Here is a 19,510-nt window from a genome sequence, read left to right on the forward strand (position 1 = left end):
TGTCACCAGAAGAGTGACCAGAAAGATCACTTCAGCTGTTATATATGTTTGTGGTTGACAGTTACTTCTTTTCTTACAATTTGATTCTTAATAAAGATCATAACTAAATGTGATCTAAGTTCGTATTTCTGTAATTATTTTCACCTAAGTAAATTTGGATGTCAGTAAAGAGATCTTGTCCTGAATTGTGCCTAAAAAGTCCCTGTGTTTTTAGTCAAAGCTCATTTAGTCCTTACTGACCTGAGCTGGCCCCTGGGAGTGCCTGGGCTCTTGTTCCAGAAGGAAGGGCTGCCCCCAGGCCTCCACAGCTCGAGACCCCGACCACAAGACAGGACAGGAAGTGGGCGTGCTGTCCCCAGCAGGATGAGGAGAGCACCCGGAAGCACACACAGGGTCACAGGTGGCAGGCACCACAATAAGCAAGTAGAACAGGCACACTGGGCACCCACCCAAGGAGGCCAAGGACGGCGACAATGAGTCTACAAGGAGACGGGGGCCCCAGATACAGCGGAGGAGAACAACGGTCAGACGGGAGCCCCAGCTGAGTCTGGGAGAGCCAGGAGACACAGCCCCATACGCTGCAGTCTGTCCCCACCGGTCACTGAGGGAACCAGGGACGGTCCCCGGGCATGAGATGCGCGTGGCCTCTCTTTCCCCGACTACCCGGCCTTCCGGCCGCTCGGAGCCGCAGCGCAGGTCAAACCTCCTTGCCATCTGGGAGCCATTCCACACTGCTCACCCTCAGCCAGACTGGGAGCTAAGGAGCTAAGGAAACTGGACTGGGGACAGATGCTGATGCCCCCTGCTGGATGGTCACCTGGAGGGCATTCCTGCTGAGTTCTTGGGACAGATGGTTATTTACACTCCATGTAACCTGTGGGGTAGGCGGTCCAACATGAAGGTGCTGGCGAGGGCTCGTAGCAGAACTTGACCGGAGAGCTCGGCCCTGACCCCATGTCCACCAGGCACTGGGTGCCGAGTCTGGGACTTCCTGGACTGGCAAGTAAAAGGCTCAGTTGTTCCAGAAAAACAGAGTGCCTTCCACCCTGGAACCAGAAGGGCCTGAACCTCCACTAAGGTCCCATGTCACGGGGACGCCCCAGTTCTCACTGTGGTCAAAGGCATCTCCCAGGAGCTGATTCAAAGCACACAGTCCCGGCACCCCTGCCGCCAACCTAGGGAGTCCGCCTGTTGACCAGACCCTCCCGCCCGGGATCCAGGAGCCTGGGTCTGGAGGGCAGGTGCTGGGTCTAAGCGTCCTGGGCTGGCTGTGGGTTAGTGACGTGGCCTTGCTGAACCTCCATTCTCAGTACAGGCAGGATAATTCTCCTCTCAAAGGGATTTTTGAGGATTAAAAATGGTAATTAAGTATAGCGTCTGATCCAGTGTTGCTTACTCACTGAAGACGAGCTTCCTTCCCTTCACATTTGGGGGAAAATGTCCTACTGAGTTTTAAACAGCAAATTTTCAGGAAATGATCCAGTATAACATTTATAATCAGAAAAGGTCACGGAAAAAAGACTGCCTAGGGCTGAGCTTAAAGTGTAAGACATATAACTAACAAAACAAGACAAACATCAGAAAAAAAGAGGAAACTTTTAGATACACACATTAAAAGTGTAAAATGTACACGTACCATGTCTCTAGGTGATAGATCTCAATATAGTGAAGGTACTGTTTATCCTGCAGTTATACACATCACACACACACACACACAAACACACACACACACAGAGTGTTCAGCCACCAGATGAGAAAGATAGATCACAGAACAGAAGAGAAAGTAAAGAAGCAATTCTGTATATGGTAGAAGGGGAATTTACAATCAGTGCAGAAAGATGTGGTTAGAATAACTGGTTAATATTTGGGGAAAAACAGAATTAGACATTCTGTCCTTTGTGCCCCCAAACTTTGTAGCTAGAGTAAAGTTTTACATGTTAAAAATTAGATCAGAATTATGCAAAAATGTAGACGCATAATTTACATGTCAGTTCATGTCATGTACACGGTCTTGGGGAAAGGAAGACCTTTTCAATGACTCCAAGACTAGAAACAAACTGAAAAAAGGCCAACAGGTGTGACAGCTAAGAACTTCTAGCCAAGGAGATCACAGACATCACTGAAAAGAAAGTGAAAAATATTAAGTGGGGAAAAATATTTGTAACAAGCAAGAGAAAAACAGCCTTAACAACCTTAATGTTTAAACTCTCAAAAATAAATAACAAAGACACGCACCCCAATGGGAAAATGGGCAAAGATGGGACATTCACCAAGGACACACAGATGGCAGATACACACCTCCGAAATGCAACACACGACCTGCATGTTAAAACCACAAAGTTGATGCAAAGGTCAGACCAGCAGGGATCAAACAAGAACTTTTGCCAAATAAACCAAAATTGAATCCGATCAAGCTTCTGGATCAACTACCAATGTATAGGAGGCACAGAGTAAGGAGGAGCAGGTAAAACATGACAGAGATGCAACGAGCAACATCTCGACACAAACTCCTCGAACAAGCTGATTTCCTGAAAACACTGCACACGGGGGAAGAGGAGGAAGGGAGACCCGCGGTCAGGAGAGACTCAGGACCCAGCAACCCGTCAGGTACAGGGACCTTGTCTGGATCCCGACTCAAACAAGTCGTAAGAAACAAAACAAAACAAAAACAATCGTCTATGAAACTAAGAAGCAAGTAGGAATCTGGCCAAAGACTGGAGACTTCATAATATGAGGAATAATTGTAAACCTCGAGGACTGACAGTCGTATTGTGGGCATGCTTTTTACATGTCTCTTTGGGAGGACAGACTGAAATAATCAGAGATGAACAAAGATTATGTCTGGGACCCGCTTCCAGTGCACAGGGAGGGGAGGCGAGGTGGGCGGTGAGTGAGACCGCTGTTGGAGCTGGTCAGAGGTCAATGGTCAGAGGGCAAGGAGTTCCTTGTCCTGTTCATTCTGCCTAGTTTGTGTGTGTTCAAAACGTTTCAAGTTAAAAAAAAAAAGTGGGTTCTAGTCAGTGCTGGTGAAATGGAAGGGACAAAAGCTCCTGGGACCACCTTTCCAGACGGCAGAGAACCAGGATGCACCCTCTGACCCAGCAATGCAACTTCTAGAATCTTCTCTCATGAATACAACTGGAAAACTTCATAAAAATGTGTGTAAGAATATTTATCCAGCAATTTTTGTAATAGCCAGTAGATGAATGAACAAATGAATCAATCAGTCAGTCAATGAAAATAACTTAGATGCACTTTAGGAGGAGAGTGGGCTACCTCACCATGTGTTTCCATTTGATGGAATAAATACTCTGCAGCCCTTTAAAATAACAACCTAACACACGTTACTGGCAGGAGACGATGTGCGTGACGTTAAAAGTATTGAAAGTATACATAGGCTTATACGGAGGAGGGTGTAGCTCAGGGGTAGGGCACATGCTTTGCATACACAAGGTCCTGGGTTCAATCACCAGCACCTCCATTAAAAATAAATGAAACCTAATTACCCCCAAAATAAATAAATGAAGTAAAATAAATTGTACTATAAATAAAATAAGTATTCTAAAAGTTTTTTTAAGTACAGGCTTATGGATGTGTGTGCTCAGAAGGAAGTTTTATAAGGATACATGTTGAAACGTTGGCATAAATGATCTGAGCCATGGGATTATGGATGACTTTCACATTTATATTTCATTTTCACTTATCTACAATTAAAACTTTTTTCTCTAATTAGTATGTATTTGAACTATAATTTTGAAATGTGTTAAAAGCAAATGTGGAAATAAATGTTTTCCAAAAGAAGGCAAAACATTTTGAGTGATGTTAGTATCTCTTGGATAAGTTACGTTTACCATGCTTTTGAATTTTCCAAGAGTTTTGTAATTTGCTCAAAAGTTTGGAAACCATTATAAATTTACTTTGTGAAATGATAAAAGGTATGTTCTGGTATTCTTGTCCCTACACAAAAAGCAAATAATGGCAGATCAGGATTAAAGAACAAACTGGAAGTTTATCTAATGGAAGTGCACACACACAGATGCCAGCCTGTTTCCTCAGGGTGTGAGGAAGTGTCTTGTTCCTCCTCTCCAGACAGGAAAGCAAAGATGAAGCACTGGAAGGGGATAATCACATTTCATTCTCGTCACGGGTGTGTCAACACCCAGCTTCGCGAAGCCCGTGCAGGTTTTGCGAATTAGCTAATCTGTTTCAGGACCTGTGGTGCCGACAAATGAACCTGGCAGGGAGAGGTGGTTCCTGAGCGAGGTCCCCGGGCGGCTCTCCCAGGTAATCCCAGCAGGATGGCGGTCCCCACTCCTGCCTGTCATATCACATCACCTCCCGGCAGACAGAGAGCTGCCCCACACCTACCGAGACACTCTACAGACGGCCCTTCCCAACAAAAGGGCCCAGTTAGTGTCAGAGCCGTCAAAACGATGGCCTGCTTTTCCCACGGTGGAAACCCCTGCCACCTCTTAAAATGACGTTTTCCTACAATGACGCAGGAGAATGTTCACAAAAGAACCTTCAGTTGGGAATCAGAGACGCCCACACCGGGAGGCAGCCCGCCGGCGGCCAAGTGTGGCGGTGCGGGGTGACTGTTTTCCACATTCTTCTACAATGAACAAGTATTTTTATAATCATAAAAAAAGCCAATTAAACAAAAATGTTTTACTGAAATGTCATTTCCCTATATATTTCAGGCTGCAGGGCCCAGAAGGAGGCAGGCTGGGGGTGGGGGTAGGGACGATTCTGGAGCAGGAGGTGAGGCTGCCAGCCAGGAGGGGCTTGGCTGGAGGACGCGCCCCCAGGCTCTGCTGCGCAGTCTCTGCTGGGCCGGAGGGCCGGCGAGCTGGGCTCCGGGTGTAGAGACGGTTCTGGACGCCTAGCTCTCGGCGCGCCCTACTGATGGCCTGTCCTCAGCTGACTGAGAACACGGAGCCCACACCTCCCAGGGGCCCCGGGGCGAGCAGTCCCACGCTGCGTTTTCTCCTTACGATCTAAGGGCTGGAGGAATTCGGATAAAACTGCTGGTTCTCACGCGTGGCCGGCGTCACCGCACCCGTCCGGGCATGTTCACGTTAGACGCGTGTCCTGCTCTTGCAGAGAACGCCCGCTCTGGCTGCAGTGGGCCCGAGTGACAGGGTAGGGGACAGGCCCTGAGCAGCGGCTGGGCCCTTGTGGCACATCCCGGGATTCACGCTAGCCAGTCCGCAGGTCATCAGACCCCCTCGCGGGCTGGAACGAGGCTGAGACGCTGGTGACGTGGGGAGAGGAGGCCCGACCCATGTCTGCCAGGCCCAAACGCAAGAGGTAACGTGTTCCCCACCTGGTAGGGCGGATCCCAGGGTCTCTTCCTCCCCAGAAAAGCTTTCGATTCATATGAGCAGCTCGGGGTTTGTGCTGCTTCAACTACCAAACCCTCAGCTCGAGTATGTGGACATCTTCTCCCCAGGAATTGGGGCTGGGGGGGAGCTTACATACAAAAACTAAATGTTTGAGTCTAAGAATTTTCATGTTTTCCATAAAAGATAAGATGTCTACCTCACTCTGAAAAGAGAGGAGCAAACGAAAGCTCTTTAAAAATTGTATTTAAGGCCACAGATCTCACTTTCTCTCTCTCGGCCTCAGCTGGCACTTGCTCAAGTCGCAGCTCTGCGATCTTACTTTGGGTTAAATGTCTCATGACCTCCAGAGATGCTGGGGGCAGAAAAGCCAGCTTTCCGCCCCGCCACCTGGCAGCGTGTCCTGTGACACTGGATAGCCCATGTCACAAATGGTGTGGCACTAGTTCCCCTTCAGCACCCTCTCTTCTTCTGTCCTGTCTTCCCAGTGCGACGTGCCCTCCACCACACACCGTGATGGCTTATGGATGGGCTCCTCAGGACGTGGGCGCTGTGGGACGGCCACTGGCATAGGACACAGCCATGAGGACAAGACAAGGGAAACGGAGAGCACAGGGCTCCGTCCGTCCCGGCTCTAGGAGGAAGGACCCCGGAGCAGGTCTAGACCCAGCGGTCTCGCCAGGACCCACCTCCGAGGTGACGGGGCACCTCAGGGAGCCTGCAGACCCAGGGAAACAGCGCCGGTCTCCACAGGCAGACGATACACCGGAAACCCAAGAGAAAACGAGAATCTCCATTTTATTGTCAAAGGGGTTCCGCGCCTGGTAACTTCCGTCGGGGAATCACAGAGAGCAGACGGGCAGTAGCATTTACTAAATTCAGCTTAAGGTTACAGGACATTTTCAATATAAAAATAAGATTTTTAATTAAAAAGAGTCCACAAGCAGCCCTGGCCGTGTCCACAAGACTGAGAAGTTTAAAGTGGGGCTGCATCTGGATGGGGCCCCCTAAGCCACGGGGTTCTCAAACCTCACAGGAAGTCTGACACTGAATTTTTTTTTAACTTTTAAATAAAGCAGCCGATCTCCTCGAGTAAGATGCACATGAGCAGAGGCTCGGTAAGTGATGGCGTTGAGAGGCTCCTCTGCAGTGTGGGGTACCCCGGCCCTGGCGCGGAGGATGGGGGGTCACCTGCTGTGGAGCAGGGGGGCACCCAGCCCTGTCCGGGACAGGTTCACACTCGCTGGCGCATGAGGGTTCCAGACCACCGTCGGAATCGTCCCTCCTCACCTTGCATCTTCTACCGATCCCCGGTGTGGTTAAAATGTCCCTGCAATAAACAGCACACCGGGGAATAAATTTACCTTGGCTGTACGTTCACCAACACAAAACACAGCATTTAAAACGACTGAGCTAACCCTTATTTCTGAGGTAAGCACGTGTTTACAGAATATATATAAAATGTTACAATTAAGATACTCAAACCACTTCCTACACCTGGTGCATAGAATGTTCCCAATAAATGCTACTTCTCTTCTCTCCCACAGTTCTATGAGGGGGAGAAGAGGGGATGAAAGCATCACTTGCATACTCAGAAACAGAATTTTTTTAAATGATGTTGTCTAAATACAGAATGGATGTAACACAAAAGCACTGCCGGGGGGCCCTCGCAGGGGTCTGGGGTCTGGAAGAAACCTAGGTTCGGAAGGACCCCCCAGGGCCCTCTGCCCGCCCTGTCTCAGGGCGCAGACCTCATGTCTCCCCAGCCTCACCTGCAGAAGGGGCTGGGAGAACCAGGCGGCCGGGGCGGACCCACGGCCAGACACTGCACCACCATGAGTGAGAGGTCTTGTCCAGCGTCCAGAAATCTTGACCACACTTGGCCTCTGTCCTGGCAGAGAGCAGCATGGCTCGGTGCCCCCACCAAGCAAAGGCTGGCAGGGCACCCCTGCTCTTCGAGACCACCAAGGTGGCAACAGGCGCCCTGGGCCAGCTGAGGCGAGGAGGGGAGCAGTGGGCCAGGAGGTGGGGGCATAAAGCGGTCTGGCCCACGATGGCATCCCTGCTTCCTGGAAGGTGGGTGCTGCCCTGAGTCATGGGGACCCAACAGGGGAGATCCAGGACTCCCCGTTTCACACAGAAAGATCGTCTGGGCGGTCAGAACGGGATGCTGTGGTGGCCACGGGTCGACCTGATGAGGGGCCTGGGAAGGCGTCACATGAGAGGTCTCTCAGCTGGACCATGAAGGCACAGCAGAATCTCACAAGGTTGGAGACGGCATCCCAGGCAGTGAGAACAGCAGGTGAGAATGTTCCAGAACAAGAGAACTGTCTGTGATGACGAGCCAGGGCTCATGGCGCACACAGGCAGGGACCGTCTGAAGGTCTGGCCGCATGGGACTGAGACAGACTCCGAACACCATGATGCCCACAGCCTGAGTCCCGGGGCCAGACACTGTGCCACCATGAGTGGGAGGTCTTGTCACCAGTTTCTCCCACCCACCACCTCTGGCAACCACCAATCTGTTCTCTGCATCTATGAGCTTGTTGTTTTGTTTTTTAAGATTCTACATGGAAGCAAGATCATACAATTTTGTCTTTTTCTGTCTGACTGATTTCACTTAGCACAATGCCCCAAAGTCCATTCATCTTGTGGCAAGTGGTAGGATTTCCTCCTTTTTGTGGCTGAGTAATATTCCATTGTGTGTGTACCAGTTTCTCTATCTGCTCATCCATCCTGTTTTTGCATGTTCATCTTAACGTTCAACAACTTTGCTGAACACTAGTTCTACTACTTTATCAGTAGATTTTCTTTGTAGATAATTAAAGCATCAGGAAACAACGATTTCATTTTTTTCCTTCCCAATTCTTAAAGCCATTGCTTCTTTTTTCTTGTTTAACTGTCTGAGTTAGGAACTCTGGTAAGCAGAAGTGGTGACAATTAGCAAAGTTTCCTCTTCATCAAAGGAAACGCTTCCCCTGAGCACGGCGGACCTTCGTTCTTGCCAGGATAAACCCTTCTGCTTCTGGTTTGCGGACTCTATCATGAGTGGGACTTGGAGTAACTGAGCACTGTTTCTGTATCTGTCAAGACCATCTTTTTCCTCCCGTCTCCTTTGACCAAACGATGTAGTAGTTCTTCTAATGCCAGCCATTCATGTGTTCCTTCACACAGGATTTCCCTTAACCTATAAAACCATGTGGGATGGTAGCTTTTGAGAACTTTCCCAAATGTTTCCATTGTGATTGGTCCATGTTCTCTCTTCTGAAGTCAATTTTGGTACGTGAATTCCTATGGAGGAAGGAAAGTCCCACTGCACTGGCCATCCCAGCTCCAAGCCTCGTACAGCCAGCCTGCGTGTTCACACAGGACGGTCCCCTTAGCGTTTCAGACAGGATATGCCAAGGTCTGTGGTATCTACTGTTCCTGAAGGAGGTCTGCTGTCAGTCAAACCACTGCTCCTTCCTCGGTACCGGTCCTTCCCTCTGGCAGTTGTCCAGAATTGTTTTACGTCATGTGGTTTCACCAAGATGGACGTGCAGATACATCACGTCCAAGACTCATTGTGACTTTTCAGGAATACAAAAAACTACAGACAGCAATATAACTAACACTCGTGAACCATCACATAGCTTCAGAGATTAAACAAAACAGATATAATTGAAACACCTGCTGTAACCTGAGCCCTCACTCCCTAAGTAGAAATAACCTCCTTGTGATGAACTTAATGTCTCTCTCAGAAATGTTTCTATTGTTTTAGTTAATATGTATTTTTTAAACTTTTTTCTTATTTTATTGTTTTTATTTTGGGGGGGGGATTAGGTTTATTATTTACTTTTTTAATGGAGGTACTGGGGATTGAACCCAGGACCTCATGCATGGTAGGTATGCATCCTACCACTGAGCTATACCCTCCCCCCATAGTTAATATGTATTGATTTTCACATGTTGAAAATGATATCTAAATGTTGTCATTCCATACATATCTTTCTGTAATTTCCTTTTTGAAGCTCCTCCATTTTCACTACTGTGTATATTTCGCTGAATAAATACACACTGCGTCCTTTATCCACTCTCCTACTGATGGACATGCATGTTGTTTCTGGCTTTCTGCTAAGCAAACAGTGCTACAATCACTGTGCACACATTTCCTTGGGCATCTGTGAGGGCACAGACCTAGGACCGAAACGTCCAGGTCACAGGGATACCCACCATCACCTGTACTGGCCACTGCTCTACAAGTCAACATGCTAAGCTACACGCCTCCCAGGAGGTGGGTGATCGGCCAGCGCCACACCCCCACTTACAGCATCACAGTTCTACTTCTGCTAATTTGATGCTTTCCCTTGCAAGCCCTTGATTACTGGTGAGGCTGAACGTCCAGTGACACCGCGGGGCCGCCTCCTCTCCGAGTGCCAGTGCACACACTGCCCCCGTTTACCTGCTGCCGCGTCGTGTTGCTGTGTGTCGTCCCTGCTTTACCTTCTCAGCCGGTGACGGGGGAATCCTGATACGCAGCTTGTCTTACACGTGGTGGAATGTGTCAGTCCTTTCCCTTGGGCTTACTGGTTTTATCAGTCTTCCCAACGTCACAAACATATTCTCCTGTATTTTCTAGTGTAAGGTGTTCAAGTTTTGTTGTTGCTGTTGCTTTGTTTTTCTCATTTAGGTTCTTAACCTCCCCCACTTCCCAGAACTGACTTCTACGTGAGATAGACCTAATTTTACTTTTCCTCTTACATGGAGAGCCGGCTGTCCCAGCACAACTTAGAGAGCACCCCGTCATTCCCGATGGACTTGGGTCACATCCTCTAATATGTCCAGCTGCCACACATGCACGTCGAAAGCCCTCGACTTCATCCCTTGATCTGCCTGTCTGTCCCAAGGCCAACAACGCTGTCGTAACCAGCACAGCTTTGTAACACCCCTGGACCCCTGACACGTGGTCCCCCTCACCTCGCTCTTCTGCCTCAAAGCTGTCTGGCGACACGAGCCTTCCCTCCGCCCTGGGCAAGCCCAGCCGCCGTGCTCTGCACTTTCATTTCCTCTCCTGCTCTCGATTCCTCCCTTCTGGATTTCCGGACCGGCCGTCTCATTCCTTCCTCTGCTAGCCAGACTTGCATAGTTCTCATCGCTCCACCTCTTGCTGTGGTTTGAAGGATTTCCCGAGATAAATCTCCTAGTTCACTAACTCTGTCTTGGTGTCTAACCTGACAACTTTTTCTCACTTTAATGACCATATCATTCATTCACTTTTAAAAGATTTTTTTTTTAACCTCCCAATTCCTTTTTCATATTCTTTTTCATTATGGCTTTCTTCCTTTTTTAATCATTAAAATTTTAAAAAACACCTTTATAGTGAACTTTAGGCTCTTTTATTAATTCGATTTTTACGGGTTTGTGTTCTCCTGCTTGTAATGGTTCCTGATGCCCCACCCCGGCCCTGGCTCCCCCGTGCTGGGTCTGTTTACGGAGCGTACATCTTCCTGCCAGGACCTCCTCTGTGGTGCCAGCTCATCTGTCCCTGGGGCCTGCATGCTCTGGGTGGGGAAGCGTGCCTCCAGGATGATCCCGCATCTGCCACTATCCAACAGCTTCAGACTTAAACAGTCTGTGTCTATTTTTGTTTGCTTGTTTGTTTTGGGGGGGAGGTAATTAGGTTGATGTGTTTATTTTAATGGAGGTGCTGGGGATTGAACCCAGGACCTCATGCATGGGGGGCACGCACTCCACCACTGAGCTGTGCACACCTCCGACGTCTGTACCTATTTTTATGTTAATACTTCAACTTTTGGTTCTTGCACCATTGAGACAGAATAAACATGGAGCCCACACCCATGTATGGCCTGGTATTTTAATTTCTAATCCCCTTTGAAGGGACAGGCAGATCTTCAAAGCAGAGAACTTCATGCAGGGGTCCAAATTCTGGCTCCCACACCTCCACTGGCCAAAGGCACACCTATCTCTGGACATCAGAATTCTAAATCCCAACCGTTCTAGGACCAAACCCAACACTAGCCAGACCTCCTGACAGCCACAGTGGCGGGTCTGCCTCTGGGCTGCTGCTTCCTTCACTGACACGATCAACTATCAGTGTTCTTATCTGTAGTAGGAGGGGGCACACTTGCATTTGCTTAGACAACATGCTTGTGGGAAATCTAAATAGCATTTTTCTTAAAATGCTAACTTGTCTGTGAAAATTCATTTCACATCTCTTCACAGTATAGCATTTTATCCCTAGAGAAAGACGTTCTAGTTTTGTTCTTCTGGTCACCTGAAGGCTCTCTGTTTCTTCACAGCCTGGAAATCATCTCAACACACAGTTGAAAAATTTTTAAATTACTTTTCTAGTATCCATAGTTCAGAAAAAACATTTGCTGTTAGAAGCTATACCCAAAGATTCTATCAGCAGGCCCGTTCAGACTCATGTTTCGGAATTCCCATCTGGTTGGGCTGCCACAGCCACCTCCTCTCCTGGCCAGCTCCTTCCTCCATGGCCTGAAAAATCCAGCCCTGTGTCTCAGCAAGAAGCCCTTGCTGCGTCCAGGACCCACGGTCTCACTGCTGCACGTCCCAGAGGCTGGAAGAGCGGCTGCTGTGCGCAGTTCGGGGAGGGATGCTGGCACACCAGCCGCGGCACAGGCCAGCCTGGAGGGCAGGAAGGACAGGGCTGTGGCCTGAGCTCTGCAGCCCAGCCTCCCTGTCCACCAGGGCGTGTGGCAGGCCCGTCACCTAACCGTCGTGGACCTTATGTCCCTCATCTGTAAACGGACAGGGTAAGACCGATGACTGGGACCCCTGGCAAACCTGGGGGGAAATGCACAGAGTACAGTGTGATTCCTTCGGAATGATCCATGAGATTCACGCTGATCCCCTATGACTGCGTTTCTCTCTCTTGGGATATAAGAATAAAAGGCTGACAAGAAGTAGCTGTTGCTGAGACAGGACACGAAGTGCGAACCACTGTGCCTCGGTCCTTCTCAGTCCACGTCACACTGCTTGCTCCTGGCCTGACACCTGGGCCACCACGTCCAGCACAGGCAGCACCCGTGTCCCCGCGGGCACAGGAGAGCGGGAGGACCTCGTTTACACCGGTTTCTGGGTCCGGTCCTGCTTCAGGGCAGTACTTACAGATGCTACAGGGGTAGGAAGCAGTTACTAATGACAGGTAAATAAAATAAAGCAATTGTTTTAAAGGTCGCCCATTTGGAGACAAAAAGAAGTACAAGGGGAAAAATGCATCCATTTAGAATCAGAATAATCACACCTGGGCTCCTCCTGCTGTCCCGACAGGAAAAACTAAACCCAGACAACAGGATGGGCCAAACGCCCCCCACTGCCCCCAGCTGTGCCCCTGCACTGCCGCCTCCTCCCCCCACACACGCTGTCAGGCAGGGCATCTCACTGTCAGAAAGTGAGGAGCAGAGAAACTTACTAACACTCTGTATCTGCCCTCAGCGCTAATAACAGGCTGTTACGCAAGATCAGCTTGCTGGGGGCGGGGGCGGGGGCGGGTAGCCCTCAACACCCAAAACAATGCTTTGCACGTTGGCTTTTATGTGGCGATTCACTACCAGCTTGGGTAATAAACCCCAGTAACACCACGTGAACAAACGCAGAGGAGCACCGGTCAGGGGCAACACAGAGGGCCTGACTGTCTTTTTCAAGTTCACGCCCAGGCGCTCAACTCCACCGCGCCGCCCGGCGGGCCGGCTCTGCGCGCTGCAGGGTGCGGTGCTCGCTGGGCCAGGAGCCCGCGGCTGCAGCGGGCCCGCAAGGACCCAGCGCCTGTGTTTCAGACAGCAATCTCTGTTTCCAGGTGGTTTTGTCCACTCCTTAGAGGAATGGCCCAGGTAGGTTCAGTCCAAAAAGAGAAACCAAACCACCACCCACCCGAAAGAAAAAAAAAAAAAAGAGAGAGAAATCAATCCAGGTGTTTCAAACAGAGGCAGCTCAGCACAGGATTCAACTGCACAAATGATGCAAGAGAAGAGACGCCACACAGGGGAGGGGGGCAGACATCCCCCAGGAGGGCCCCTCTCTTGGGCGAGAGCAGGTGCCTCCCGGCAGGAGTTGGGACCAAGGCGGACAACTCTGCAGGAGCGAGGACCTGGAGAGAGGTGCTGAGAGGCTGCTTGCGGTGGGGGAGGGGGCGGAATCACACCCCCTGCCTCCTGACTCCACTCCAGTGTCCACGGTCAGAAACCAGACTTTAGGACACTGAGCAGGGGAGACCAGGGTAGGGCATGGAGCTGAGAGAAAACAGACAACTGACTTTAGCGCTGAGCCAATAAAATCTGAGGGTGGCCCCTCAGCCGAGGACCTACAGAGCATCAGAGGCCAGGTGAACTCGGAAACCGGGGTGCTAAGGACACGTGAATCCCGCAAATCTGTTCTGCCTGTAGTTTTCTGCCTGGGCATGCCCACCTGCCTTTTGTGCATCTTTCTCTGGTTACTGTGGAGACAGCCTCGCTAGATTGCTAGGTTTCATTAAACGGGTACAATTTGCAAAGAAAAGCATGACTTGGCTGCCATGGACCCCTGAGCCAAGCGGGCTGAGCTGACCAGAGAAGCCGCCGGCTGCACGGCGTGGCCTGGCTTTGGGACAACTCATGGGAGGAAAGGAGTCCGGGAGACGGCGACCATCGGCACTGATCCCGGACTTTCAGCACTGGACAGAGAGCCGCTGCCCTGGGGTCGGGGGCGGACACCCTGAATACCCGGTCCCACCACGCCAACAGGGGATGGCTTCATTCCAGCTGTCAGTAATGTGAGCAGGTGACTGAGGGTTAAGAGGAGCTGTTTCTAAATAACACCTTGTACTAGGAGTTGAACCTTCACAGGGATCACTGAGAAAAAGTCAGCAAACAATGAAGCAGTCATCATTGCAACAGTCAGATCCAACCAGCGAGAAGGGAGCACACAGAGGAGACCCGCGTGCTGACCTGGGAAACGAGTTTGGGAAGGTCTAAGGAAAACGCGCTCACACACGTGAGCAATGACTCACAATAAAAATAAGGAAGAGCTTCGCAGCAGAAAGACACCAGCAACTCAGGAGCGAGCTGAGACCGCCACGTGAGAATTCACAGCAGAACCGATCAGACAGATCCGGCAGATGCCCCGCTGAGGCCAGAAATACACCAGAGACCCGGGACACAGAGGAGGTTCTCAGAGAAAAGCACCAAATAAGCTGAGAGGCACAGCACGCTGCCTGTTAGCAATCCCACACAGCTGCCCAGCAAAACCTTCGCTTCTCTCTGACCCAGGGTCGCCACCCGGGTCAGCTACTGGAACTGTGGGCCAGGACGGGGCAGGCGTGTGTGAACGGGGTGCACCTGTGAGTGGAGCTGTGTTTAATAAAGTCTTCTGACATGTGGACTTGCTGCCCATCAGTCACTCACGGTGAAGCACTTCTCCCTGGGATCGCGCGTTTCTAAAAATACCATTTGCTTTTTATTTAACCCTGAGCCCTTTGGTGTTCTAGAATGCAAAAATAGTGCCTTATTATTTCAAAAGCTTAAGAGAGAAACTAGCTGTATTATTATTAGAAGATATATGCAGCTACAGTCTGTTCAAATATCAAGAGGTGTGACTTTCCACATTCACATTTCAATCTTTATTTACATAAGACTTTTAGAAATAGTGGGTGTAAATATTAAATCACCCAAGCCTGGGTGAAATTTTGTTGAGAATAAGTCCAAACAAAGGGAAACTGATTTTTTAAAGTCAGTTTCTGAAATTTAGATGAAAAGAACATTATGCATTAACAAAAAAAAATGATGTATTTACACATCAATATAGGTTTCCTGCGTGCAGATTCATTTCCTACAAAACATACAGAGGCAAGCTTGGGGAATTACAAAGGAAGGAAAACCCTAATCGAACAGGTGCGGTTGTTCAAACAGAATATTGGCTTAAATGATCCAATCAGTTGCTTGAGCCCCAAATTTTTTTCTTTAAGCCATTCATGCCAGAGCGCAGCCTCTCAGAGCATTAAGAACCCATATTACATCCCAAGTGTCTGCCCGGCAGGTGGGGGATCTGAAGACACGGTCCACGAAGAGTGACGAGGATAAGGCAGGCTCCTAGTCAGTCACCAGCACTGACACAGTTTACCCACGATGGGGTCACGCTTCTCAAGGTAAGCACTGCTTATCCAAGATCCAGGGAACGCTGGGCAACTATACGAATCAACTGAGATACAGCAAGTTCACGCTGCGGGACCCTTGATTTCACCAGTGCTCAGGATCGCGCTGCAGGAGGCAACGTGACCTGTAGAAACCTTCCTGAAGACTGGGCACAAAAAGAAAAGCACATTTTCATGGGGTGGGTCTGCCAACAAGCTCTGCTTTCATATTTGTCTAAGGACTTCAGATGATCAGAGGTTCACACGAGGGATAACTGACAACAGTTCTAGGTCTTGGTTTAAAACAAAATCATGGCCTCTCACTGTAAAACAGCCACCTGCAATGTGTCAGGTGAATCTCTAATTTACTGACTCAATCTTTTGCTTATCAAAAACAGCAATGTGCTTCTCAAAATCTTCAGGGGGCAATCCTAGAAACACAGTTGCACAAGCACGCACGTGTGTGCACACGCACACACACACGCAGACACTCCTGGTTTCTACGTGGAAATTAAACACAACTCTATTTTATTGCACTATTAAGACTGCAAATTTAAAATTAACAAAAAAAATAACAGAGGTTTCAAAGACATAGTAACCTGTTCTCAGAACAAGTTCAAAATTAGTCACAAAGGCATCAAGAGACCACTGCATCAGAGACTGAACCTCTGACCCTGGCAGTGTTAAGCCCTCCCTTTCCTTTGAATTAGTGGTGTCAATACTGTGTTGCTCTTTTATGAAATCTGTGGTTTATGTGAAGTTGACGCAAACAAAAGAAAAGCTTAAAGAGGGAAAGTTAAAAACAACACTGATTCATATTTGGGTAATTAAATGAAGTTAGGGCCGTCCTCCAAAATGTCCGCAAATAATCTGTTTTAACCACGTCCATGGGTCTGAACTCTGTTTAAAGAACTTAAAATGTATTTTTTGAGTTCTATTTCCAACCTGAAGCTGGAAACAAATTAGCTTGCATGTGGCAGAACGCTAAGAAAGGCTTAAATCAACCTGCACCTTGTTATTTACACCTCTCATTCCTTAGAAACATAACTGCCGCTTTTATTAACTTTGTTTTATGGATCTAATATTTAAGAACAAGTCTATCTCTTATGTCATAGCAAGAAGGTGACTGTACTTACAGACTCCCCTGCAGCGCATCTTGGACAAGGCTGGGCCGAGCTCCGTCTGCCGTTCTGAGGACTCTGTTCGACAAATCACAGCCACAGATGAATCAGAACAGTGGTTATTCACACTTTCTATTAAACATTTAAAAGGATGCACAGCTGGTTTGGCAGGAGGAGGAACCTACCCCCACATCTAGTCGCCCCTGGCCGCTGTCGGGCCTCAGTCCGGGGAGGTGGCCTCTGGGATGCAGGTCTTGTGACTCAGGGTCCTCACAGTCCCAGGACCCCAGGGCGCGCGCTTTCCCTGGGGGGCAGCCCCGCTCCTGGGCAGCTGCGTCTAATCTCCTGCACGCCCGTTTCTGCAACAAACAAAATTTCACTTGAGATGGCCTCATAAAGCACCCAGCACTCTAACTGAATCTGTTTCCTGAAAAGCTCAGCCGTGAGAACAGGCCTCTGCGGAGCTGGGGAGTTTACAGCACGTTTGAGGAGGTGACTTCAAACTTTATCTTTCAGGAATAACCACCATCAGTTACACTTAACCTCATTATTTCCAGCACTGTCTGATATTTGCTTAGCTTTATAGATTTAAAATAGTCATTTTAAACAATTTTGGCCAAAAGTCTTGTAATAAAGTATTGTGACTGGTTTATTGATACTGAAAAAGTAAGAAGACCTATAAATTTTGTTCAAGAAACTAGTTATATGCTTCAATACATTTTGCCGAGTATTGTTACATACTTTTTAAATATAATATGAATAATTCATGTGTGAATAATTCTTTGTCTTACTGACACTGAAGAGCAAATTAATTTCATTTCAAAAGTTGCACACACAGCCCATAACGGATAACCTCTGGGAAAGTTAGCCCTTGGTTTTTGCTTCCTCGTGAACTGAAGAGGATGAATTACAAAAGCAATCTTCCATCGCTGAAGGAAAGAGACGGTTCACTCTCCAAGTCCTGGGACTTTGTGTACTGTGCGGGTAATAACGTTTTCCCCGACACAGCTGAGAGGCAGGAGGGTCCGCAGGTGCTCAGGGAGTCCATCCTTCTGCCCGGCCAGCAATGGGTCTCTGGCTCCCAGGGCCAGCCCGCAGCCCCGCCGGAGGACAGCCCCGCCCGAGTCACAAACTGCTCCTGATATGCGCGGGCTGCTCCACAGCCTCGGCACCTGCACACCATCGTCATGATTTGTTTATTATGCCAAATCTGTTCGTTATGACCTATTATCTATTTATTATTTTCTAAATTTCTAAATTGACTTTTTTTTTTAAACTTAATTAATTAATTAAAGAAAGAAACCTTGTATTGTGGGTTTAGACTGCTGGTGTTACTCTCCCCTAACATGCCTTAAAACAGATCCTTAAGGATGAAAAGGGAAAACGCTGAACTCTGAGCCCCTGCGCCCACCACCTGGAATAACGTCCTGGGGCGAAGCGCTGACCCTGGGTGGCTGCACAGACCTGCCCTCCTGACAGCCCTCCCCAAGGACAGGAAATCACGGAGGGTCAGAGTTGCCTCTGCGTCACAGCGCACCCTGGGCACGAATGAAGTGGGAGAATGCTGGAATCTGGAAACAAGGCCTGTGAGAGAGAAAAGCCACCAAGCCCGTGCGGGGTCCCCTCGTGCTCGCAGCCCTCACCCCTCACACGGCTGCAGGCCCAGCAGGCAGGAGAAGCTGCGAGCTGGACGGAGCCAGGGCACCTGCGAGGGTGCAAAGGATGTGCACGGCCGGGGGGCGCACCTGACTGGGGACCACGGACTCGGTGGCTGGAGGGCCCACCGTGGACCACGGACCACTGGCCACAGACAAAACAGCCGAGGGAGCCAGAGTGTGGATTCGGGGCTGGGGTTCGGGGTTTCCCGACAGATGCCGTTTAAATAGGAATTCCTTCCCCACAACCACAGCTCCCGGGAAGGAGACAGGCGACAGAGGAAGGGAGAACGTCCGTGGATGATGGCGGTGAAGATAAAAAGGAGAAAGAGAAGACGTGTAGGTCCTGTAAGTAAGGTGCACCCTAGCATCAGGAGACTCTTGCCTCCCCGTCTGTCACCAAAACAGACAGACAGTAGCTGCCCCTGGACTTGCCAAACTGACAGAAGAGGTGTCCTGAGACCAACAATCTTTTAAAAACACTTAATAACATAAAAATTCCTCCTGAATCAAAAGAAAATTGTAATTCAAACACCCTAAAAAATGCAATTAAACATTCAAACAAACATCTGAGGATATAAAAAACCACCTTGAATTAGAAATGTAGAATTCAAAACAGAAAGAAACAGAAAAATGAAGCAAGACGCAAATAAACTCGGGAAAGTACTGGAAGGAACACAATTATCTCAGATGAGGAATAACTTACGAAGCGTGCTAAGGAGAATAAACTCAAATGAAAACCAATAAAGGGCATCGAAGGAAGACAGGGGCACAACCCAAAGATGTAAAGAAAAAGCTGAAAGGGTAAGAAAGGCAGCAGCAGGAGTGGAAGCCAAGGAGCAGCGTTCGTGGCTCAGAGCTCTGATCTAAAGAGGGAGACAAGGTCATGCAGCAAACCTCGCATCTAAAATTACAATCTCAGAAAACCTCCTAGAAACAGAAAAATGACTGAATCTTAAAGGAGAAGGGCTCACAAAGCGCCTGGGAAAATTAACCCAGGGCGATCGACTCTGAGATAAACCCTAACAAAACTATGAGATTTCAAAGACAAAGATAAAACCCTCAAGGCCCCGGGGCCGGGCCGCAGATCAGTGAAGGTGAGGGGGAACTGGAGCGCACCGGGCTTCCCAAAAGCAGCAGGAGAAAGACAGCAGCAGAGCCCCAGATCCTGGCTGCTTGGCTGGCCGTTCGGTTCCTGAGCAGAGGGTGGTGCTTTACAAAACAGACAGTCCACCACCCAACTTAATCGAGAAAAAAAGGGGAGAG

The 19,510-nt window shown here is 49.0% G+C and overlaps 1 protein-coding gene and 1 non-coding gene across 3 annotated transcripts in view; both read right to left on the minus strand.

The window, feature by feature from the left end:
* The window catches only part of C11H10orf143 (chromosome 11 C10orf143 homolog), a 69,591-nt gene that overhangs the window by 28,313 nt on the left and 21,768 nt on the right, over positions 1–19,510 (minus strand). Inside the window, exons 2-4 of one of the 2 annotated variants that reach the window (XM_072972130.1) lie at positions 16,775–16,948; positions 16,605–16,667; positions 6,121–6,672 (exon numbers count right to left, since the gene is read on the minus strand). In XM_072972130.1, coding sequence (XP_072828231.1) covers positions 6,643–6,672; positions 16,605–16,667; positions 16,775–16,948 — 267 coding nt within the window. In that variant the 3' untranslated portion in view covers positions 6,121–6,642. Of the gene's footprint in view, positions 1–6,120; positions 6,673–16,604; positions 16,668–16,774; positions 16,949–19,510 lie in introns of those variants that run through there. The other variant, XR_012077692.1, reaches the window with a different exon arrangement.
* Positions 9,186–9,258, minus strand: TRNAG-ACC (transfer RNA glycine (anticodon ACC)). The gene has a single exon. It is a non-coding gene; the product is annotated as a tRNA-Gly (tRNA).

The sequence above is a fragment of the Vicugna pacos genome, chromosome 11 (genome assembly GCF_048564905.1).
Source record: "Vicugna pacos chromosome 11, VicPac4, whole genome shotgun sequence".
NCBI lineage: Eukaryota > Metazoa > Chordata > Mammalia > Artiodactyla > Camelidae > Vicugna > Vicugna pacos.